This window comes from Ovis canadensis, chromosome 7 (genome assembly GCF_042477335.2).
Source record: "Ovis canadensis isolate MfBH-ARS-UI-01 breed Bighorn chromosome 7, ARS-UI_OviCan_v2, whole genome shotgun sequence".
Taxonomy (NCBI): Eukaryota; Metazoa; Chordata; class Mammalia; order Artiodactyla; family Bovidae; genus Ovis; species Ovis canadensis.
In genome coordinates this window covers 48,330,115-48,338,274 of record NC_091251.1, presented here as the reverse complement: position 1 = coordinate 48,338,274, position 8,160 = coordinate 48,330,115, and the positions used below count along the sequence as shown (strand labels likewise).

At 36.0% G+C, this 8,160-nt stretch overlaps 1 protein-coding gene across 4 annotated transcripts in view; it reads right to left on the bottom strand.

Annotated features, from left to right (window-relative positions):
- Positions 1-1,335: 1,335 nt before the first annotated feature.
- Positions 1,336-8,160, bottom strand: part of SNAP23 (synaptosome associated protein 23) — a 40,398-nt gene continuing 33,573 nt past the window's right edge. For all 4 annotated transcript variants that reach the window (XM_069596107.1, XM_069596109.1, XM_069596105.1 and 1 more), the window contains 3 exons: positions 5,234-5,392; positions 4,094-4,238; positions 1,336-2,751 (listed from right to left, as the gene is read on the bottom strand). In XM_069596107.1, the coding sequence (XP_069452208.1) occupies positions 2,686-2,751; positions 4,094-4,238; positions 5,234-5,392 (370 nt within the window). In that variant the 3' untranslated portion in view covers positions 1,336-2,685. The remainder of the gene's footprint in view (positions 2,752-4,093; positions 4,239-5,233; positions 5,393-8,160) is intronic.

The window sequence follows — 8,160 nt, the reverse complement described above, 5'->3', positions numbered from 1 at the left end:
TGAGTGCAGTTGAGTAGCAGATGTCTGGGAAGCTGAAGTTAAAATTATAGGGAGATTCATAATACATACAAAGAGTTGAAATGTGGTAATGAAGAGTGAATTAAAAGTGTGAAGGAAGGAAAAAAACCGGCACAACTATAGGGGATAAAGATCACTGTCATTAGAAGACTAGAAACCTGAAGAGGAGGCTAACCATTAAACAAAAAATTAAGTTCACTGGAGGATACCGTTTAACTCCTTCATTATGGGTCAGTCTTATGCTCAAGGTCACAAAACTAGTAAATGAACCAAAACTTGAACCCAGATGGTCAGACTCCAGAGCTTGTGCTAACCATCTCAGTTACTACCTTTCAAAAGTAATAGAAACAAGTTTCCAGACTATTACAGGAGAAAACGTCAGGTCAACAGCTTCTATTCCTAGTGTATTATGAGCCTGATTTCTAGGTTCTCATTCCTTTCTTCTCAGTAGCAGAAGCTTTGGAAATGTATGTCATCTTGGATCCACAGATAGGCTTTCAAGACCCATTTATTCCTGATTCACATGTGTATGCTTGTGTGTCTATTCCTCTGGAGAGACAGGCTGTGTTATCTTTCATCAAATTCACAAAGAGGTCCTTGACCCAAAAAGAGCTCCACTCTAGACAGAACAGCAGCTATCAGCAGTCTAATGAAATAAGCTCCTACATTTGTTGGGCAATGCTCTAAGTGCTTTACATGCATTACACACTGAGTCTTCCCAGCAATGCTCTGAGGTAGAAATCATTAATCCCTCCTTATATACAAGGAGATGGAGGCACAGAAATGGTTTTACAGTCACTCAGCCAGCAAGTGGCAGAGCTACAGCATAAATTCAGGCAATCTGGAGCCTTAGCTTACACTTCTAACCAATTATATACTGTTGGAACAGCATATTGGTATCTTCAGAACAATTTCCTTTGGCTGTAATAGCATTAAAAAAAAATTTTTTAATGCTTTTAGGAAGGGCATTTATGTAAAGAACAGCCTACAGTGTTTTATACCTTCTTACTTTACACATTTACTACCACTTGCCAAACTATTCTTTTCAGCATGTGGCATTTCTGAAGGCCTAATTAAAATCTTGCTTTAAATATTTTCCTTTCAGCCTTTGAAAGTTTCCCATGTTAACTATCTCCTCCAAGAAGTAGGCTGTGGTATTCACCCACAACACTTTCAGTCGCTTGTATATTTAAGATCAAATGAATAAAAGACTAGTAATGATTAAAATGAACCTCAAGACAAATCACAGATGCGGAAGTCCTATATTGCCAGTAAGTGTGGGAAGGGTGCTAAAGTCAGCTCTTTGTGGCAGTGCCATTTGATTTATGGACCTTTGCTTTATTCAGTTTGTCAAATTAAAGCTGACAAAATTACGGCTTCCCATCCCCCCAAAGCAGTCACAGAAGCATATTACCTATTTGAAAAAACAATTCCATTAGTTACAAAATTTAATTGTAAGGATCAAACAGTAGTTATTTGTCAAACCAATCGACATTAATAGCCTTGAAGTGTGCAGAAGCTAGTTTTTAAATAAAAGTGACAAATACCAGTAAGATTCTTATAACACATAAACAAATGTGATTCTGGAAGTTGAGTACAAGAGAATGATAGTGCAATCATCAATAAGTAAACGAAAGGCATAATCTTCTAAATTATTTAAACAGAATAAATTCTAGTTTAAAAAAAGTTTAAAACTACATAAAACTCAAAGCAATCTAACTGTTTTCTACCTGAGATCAAAATAAGTTTTTTTTCCTATCTAAACATAATTTGTGGCATTGAGGTAAATCTGAATTCATGTGATACACTTTGTCAAACTTTTCCAAAAAATTTTAAGCCCTGCTGTAGAGAGAAATTCTCATGTTATACATTCATATTTACACATTTTTTCCTCAAAGACTAATGACAAATTTATGAGGTTAATAGGCCTGTAATGGGACCATGATACTATTAATAATATGAAAATAAAGCTACTCATTTATACCATGTGTTCCTATATGTGCAATATGAAATGGATCGTAGAATCTATGTACAAAGGTGAATCACCAAGAGTTCAGAAATTAAGCTTACTTTAAAAAAGCTCATTCTGTTCTTTTTTGGAGCAGAGGTTGCAAAGTTGTGATGCATAACAAAAACATTGTGTACCCGGGCTCCAAAACCAAACACTGGCCTAAACTGGCAATAACTGCAACTTAAAATAAAAATTAAACCCTACTAGATATTCACTGTGGTTATGCCACTTTTGGCTTTAGGGTCTGTAGGTTTTACTGAGGTAACAACCTCTTATCTCTTGCCTCCCCTCCTGTGCTTGCCCCTACTGCCTCCAGCTTCCTTTCACGTGGCTGTCTTTGGCAATGCTTCCAAATTTTGAAAGCAGAAGAACCTGCTAAAGTAAACAGAGAGGATGAAAAATAAAACTATAAACGATGTATGAAAATCAACCTAACTGTATGGACTGAAAAAGAAAATGCTAGAAGGAAGACTAAGAATACCCTCAAGGGAAAATGAGAAAATTTTTTTTTAAATTGGGGACTGTTACTCCTAGATCTTCTTCCACACCTCCTGATTAGAAGAGTGTGGAACCAAAATTTCAAACTCTTGAAAGGTGATGACTTTGAAGGAGGAGCTAAGGAAGTAAATAAATGATAAAGAAGTACAGCAGTAGCTTTAGCTGTCAATGAGTTTCTTTGCTCTGGCATTGGCATTGTCAATACGATCTTTGTTGGTATCAGCCTAGAAAAAAAAGAAAAAGATACCAGTATTATTTGACAAGGTTAAGTTGCTCTAATAAGCATTAAATTTCATATACTGAGAGTAACTGACATACTGAGAAAATTCAGGAAATAGTCAAAGTCACATTACAAAACTCATTTTGGGCAAGAAGTGACAGAATATCAAATGCATCTGAAAAAACGTGGGTGTATAAACACGACAAAGATATAACAGAAGAACGTGTTAATATTTCGTGAGTTCTGTAACATCTTTCTTCACAGTTTAACGTGTCTGAAACTAAGATGCATCTTACAGTCAATTGCATTTAGATGCAATGAAAATATAAGAATACTCTTCTCTGCTATAGGTCTGGATCCTGTGGGAGTCCCCTGAGCCAAACCATAGAAATCTCATCTGGCGTTACCCTAGATCTAACCCAGAGACTGAAATAATATACCCCAAGATCTCTGGAACAAATGTACTGCCATCCACATCAATCTGTAAATGAAAACGATGGGTAATATGTAGCCTACACCCACGTAACAGCATTGAAAATATCTGATGAACCACTCTTTGCCTGAGTGAAATCCATCATAAATTATTCCACAGAGAAACCCCAGTCTTTAAAGTATACTGAGATTTTAATGAAGTAACAAGAAGTTGTGACACTACCAAACACTGAACATGGTTTAATTTCAGCATCTTTTAGCTCATATGGAGTAAAAAATAGCAACCACACTTTTTTTGCTGTTCACAGGACTCTCTCTTGTTTTTGTGTGTCCACCCTACAAGAACCATTCCGCAGAACTGATTACCTACTGACTCATGAGATGAGGATTCGGGAATTTACTAATTTGTTATTAGCTAACACAATAAAATTCCAAAAGCTAACTCGCTCATTCAGGGGAAAGACAGCAAACAAAACACCCTGACAGCTCACAGAGAAGTTAGAAGAGATTGTGAGTTTCATGGGTGAAATTTTATTATTCTTAATAAATTTAATTTTCATGAATTTTAAATAAAACCAGTTGATCCCAAGGTCTTGGTTTCAAAATGAACCAACAATAAAGTTATTTTAGTTGCTTAGTAGTTCAACAGAACTACTTAGCTCAGGCAAAATAAAAATTTTAACAGAAAATAAAATGAACCAACTAAGTAAGAGACAGGAGGACCTGACTGTTGTTTTTCAACATGTTAGAAATTCATCAAAACTGTAAGGCCGGTGGGGACAGAATCTTATCCTTGTTGTTCTCCCTGAGAGTACATAGCACAGATGTCTATTACTGAACACTGTACTCGATGTCGTTTGGCACAAAGGCACTGTACATACTGCCATTTTCCTGTGGCAGTAAGAAGCTCTTACCTTTTCTGTGATGCGATCTATTTGTCGGTTTTGAGCTTCAATCTCATTGCCCATGTCCAGAGCCATGTTTTTTAGGTTTCCTAGGATACTGCCCACTTGAGTCAGGTTCTCTTCCATTTCATCTTCCCTGGCATCATTTGTTATACTATTACAAAAAGACACTTAATTCAGTACTTTTGGGTGAATTATACATGGACTGAGTCTGGATTTAGTTTTTGTAAAAATAAACAAATTGACAGCAGCAACCTGTTAGACCCAAACAGATGCAGGTTACCATTCTTGGGAAACATTCTATAGTGAAAATGGAAAGGCTGATCCAAGAGATAACAATGTCTTAAAGCCATTTAACAGAAGATGAAGAAATGACTTAAGAATAGAGGTTTTTCAAAGTGTAATTCCCAGCATAACCTGGGAACTTGTTAGATATGAAAATATGCCAATTCTTAGACTACTCCAGATCTCCCGAAGGGACCCCAGCAGTCTGTTTCACTAAACCTCCCAGATGATTCTGTTACACACTTAAGTCTAAAGAACCACTGCTCTAAAAATAGGGTTGTAAAATTCTGGCTCAAAGTCAAATGTGGCCCATTACCTGATTTTATCCTACAACAGAATTGAGTAGTTATGACTCAGACTCTATGGCTTGGAAAACCTGAAATATTTACTATCTGACCCTTTACAGGGATATCCTTACAGGGATCTGGCCAACTCCTACTCTAAATGATACATTTTAATCACATCTTATTTACAGAAATAAAACATGACTACCTGAATAATTTGTAAAGTACTTTATAAAGAAAAGTTAATCCATCATTTAAGGTCAATAATCCCAGTCACCATTTTGTCAGAAGGCAAATTTTAAAATGGAATAAGGGAATTCCCTGATGGTCCAGTGGTTAGAGCTCAGAGATTCCACTGCAGGGGGCCCAGGTTCAATCCCTGGTTGGGGAACTAAGACCCCACATGCTTTGCAGCCAAAAAAAAAAAGACCATGAAAAAACCAACTATCACCCCCCCTCCAAAAAAGAATAAATGCTATTTCTAACTGATAAGTTACAGTTCATAGATAAATACACCCAACCTCCAGAGAGAGACATTCCTTCAGGAAAAGGGTAAAAATATTGGGAAGAGCTAGCATACCGTTTAATGTATCCCCCGCTGGCTGCTCCTGCAGTCGCTTGTTGAGGCTGACCATTTGTCACTCGGCCTGGCTGCTTAGATACTATATTGCTAGGAGAGTTGTCTCCACCATCACCCCATGTTGCTTTATAGGCTTTACTAGACTCAAAGTTCTTTGTCCTATGTAAGAGTCAGGAGTGTAGAGATACGAAAAAGGAGAGGGAGAAATATCATCATAAGTGCTTGTTACCTTGGGGATGTCGTAGCACCCTTAGCATAAAAGTTACATGCAGCTAGATCTAGATTATCTATACCATGCTCCATCACAATCTAGGGGAGAAAAAAGATGAACTGTGTAAGCCCACCAACATTAAAAATAAATTTTTGAAGGTTAAAATACTTTTACCAACTCTTCACTGAGGAGTTATTAAGTAGCAAAATGTAATTATTTGATTCTTCAGGTTCCCCTAGCCTCTGACACTCTCCAGAAAAAAGGTTAAAGGACACTAGAAATAAATTAGGAAAGATGTTCTGGGATGCCTTAAGGGTTTCTTAGAAGCATCTCAGAGGTTGATGAGGGATGAAAGAGAGAGAATGGGCAGTACTTAGACCTCAGCTGCCCACTTACTTAGACTGTAATAGTTCCACCTGACCCATTTTTTAAATTTAGAATTGTTAACATTAAATTCTTAAAAAAAAAAAAGTTTTCTTAACAAACATCATGAAGAAAGGCACGAATTATTTCCAAATTGAACAGATAATGAATGAGTAACTTGGCCACACTGTTACCAGTCACAGTTGTCTCCTTTGGTTTAGGGCTTTTTCATTTAAGCGTTTACTTATCCACCTTAATAAAAATTGATCCTAGATCCAAACCTCTTAAAAGTAAAAGTATATGCTTTAGATTAACTGATATAACCAAAAATTAGCCAAAGTCAGAATTTTACCATGGAATTTGCTACTTAAATTGGTATAAATGGCAAGAAAAGGAACCCGGTAAAATGACTTTTAAGTGGCTATTACAAAAAACACAAAACTTTTTTTACTGATTATTTGGCTATGTAAAGTTTCCACTCACACAATTTTAGATTCTTCTTTTCTATAAACAAAAAGCAGTATATGGATATGTTGGTTTCTGATTTATTCCATGATACATTAATGAGGAAGTTTTGAAATTGCAAAAACAGAAAGATTTTAGGAAAGTAGTGGGTCCTTCCTTAATAGGATCATGTGAGAATTCATTTTTGGCAAACCAAGAACTGGATCTTAGACCTTAATCATTAGTGCTAAAGAAAGGGTACTGTATGTTTAATTAATCAATCTATTTGGTTAGTAATAAGCCATGTTAAATCCTTCCTGGAACAAGGGGGGGATACAAATTATTTAAATGAATATTTATATATAATTTCTGTTCAGTATAAAACCCATTTACATGTATTCTTTGTTAACAAGATACATGTTATCTAAATTCTCAGGCAAAATTCTAAAGCAGTGTAATAGTAACTAAGCAAAATAAACAGGATATAGGTTTATCAGAAAGTTAACCAGAAACATTAATAGAAATAATATAAATGGGACTCTTACTAGGATATCATATTGTAAAACAGGTTAAATAATGAGGGCTGGAATTCAAACTGTCACTAAAGAATAAGACACTGTGCTTCGGAGAGTCTTAGCACATAAGCACTGGACTGGGACAGGATTTGTGGGCTCTTGGTCTAACAAAAGATATGCATGAGTTCCAACCTCCTCAACCTTAAAAAAAATGATATTTGAAATTCCTTCAACTTCTGAGAGTTCTTCTTTCAATTAGATATAAGGGGCATAAAGTACAAACAGATTGTTTTAATATAATATTATGAAAGGTTCAATAAAAGCATAATTTAAAACAAAATCAGACTGGTTATCAAACTCTTCCTTCTTAAGAGGACTGGATCTTTGAAGATATTCTTCAAATATCAAAGGGAAAAGGTGCAAAAAGCTGACTTCAACTGAATTTTCATATTTATTTTCAAATGGATTGGGAAAAAAAGCTATACTGCTTTCTTTAAGCATTTATGACATGTTCTGTATGTTTACAAAGCAGTGATCTTTATATGTTGTTGATGGCATATCATCATCCCTTTTCAGCACCTGTATTCCAGGTAATAAGGCTTGCTTAAGATCCTGCCACATGCTGTTACCATGGAGTTTCTCCCACTGATTTGTAAAACCCTAAAAGATACCTGTTTTTGAGGGCACTGTCAGGCAGCTGTGTATCTAATAAAAACAATAATGATTTAATTAATTTGCCTTCCTTCAAAAGGTCTTAAGTGCCTTAAAAGGTACTATTTCCCAAACTTGACTGAGCACCAAAGTGAACTGGATGATTTTGAAAACACAGGTAAATAGGCTACATTCTGAAGATTCTATTTCAGTTTGTATGGGGTGGAGCCAAGGAATCTTCTATTGTCACTATGGATTTATTTAAATTCAATAGGTCACTTAGCTGCCCAACCAGGGAAGAGAAACACTAAGAGACTTCCAATCTGTTGCAGAAGGAATATTTTAAATTACTCTGGTAGTCTACCTTAGTATTTCTATGTACTGGGACACTGAGGAATTAATCTGGAGGAAGCAAATGTATACACAAGGATTTTTCTAAGCCACAAGATTTATAGTAAATTGGAGGAACTAAAAAGCCTCTTGATGAAAGTGAAAGAGGAGAGTGAAAAAGTTGGCTTAAGCTCAACATTCAGACAACTAAGATCATGGCATCTGGTCCCATCACTTCATGGGAAATAGATGGGGAAACAGCGGAAACAGTCAGATTTTATTTGGCGGGGGGGCCTCCAAAATCACCACAGATGGTGACTGCAGCCATGAAATTAAAAGACGCTTGCTCCTTGGAAGGAAAGTTATGACCAACCTAGATAGCATATTCAAAAGCAGAGACATTACTTTGCCAA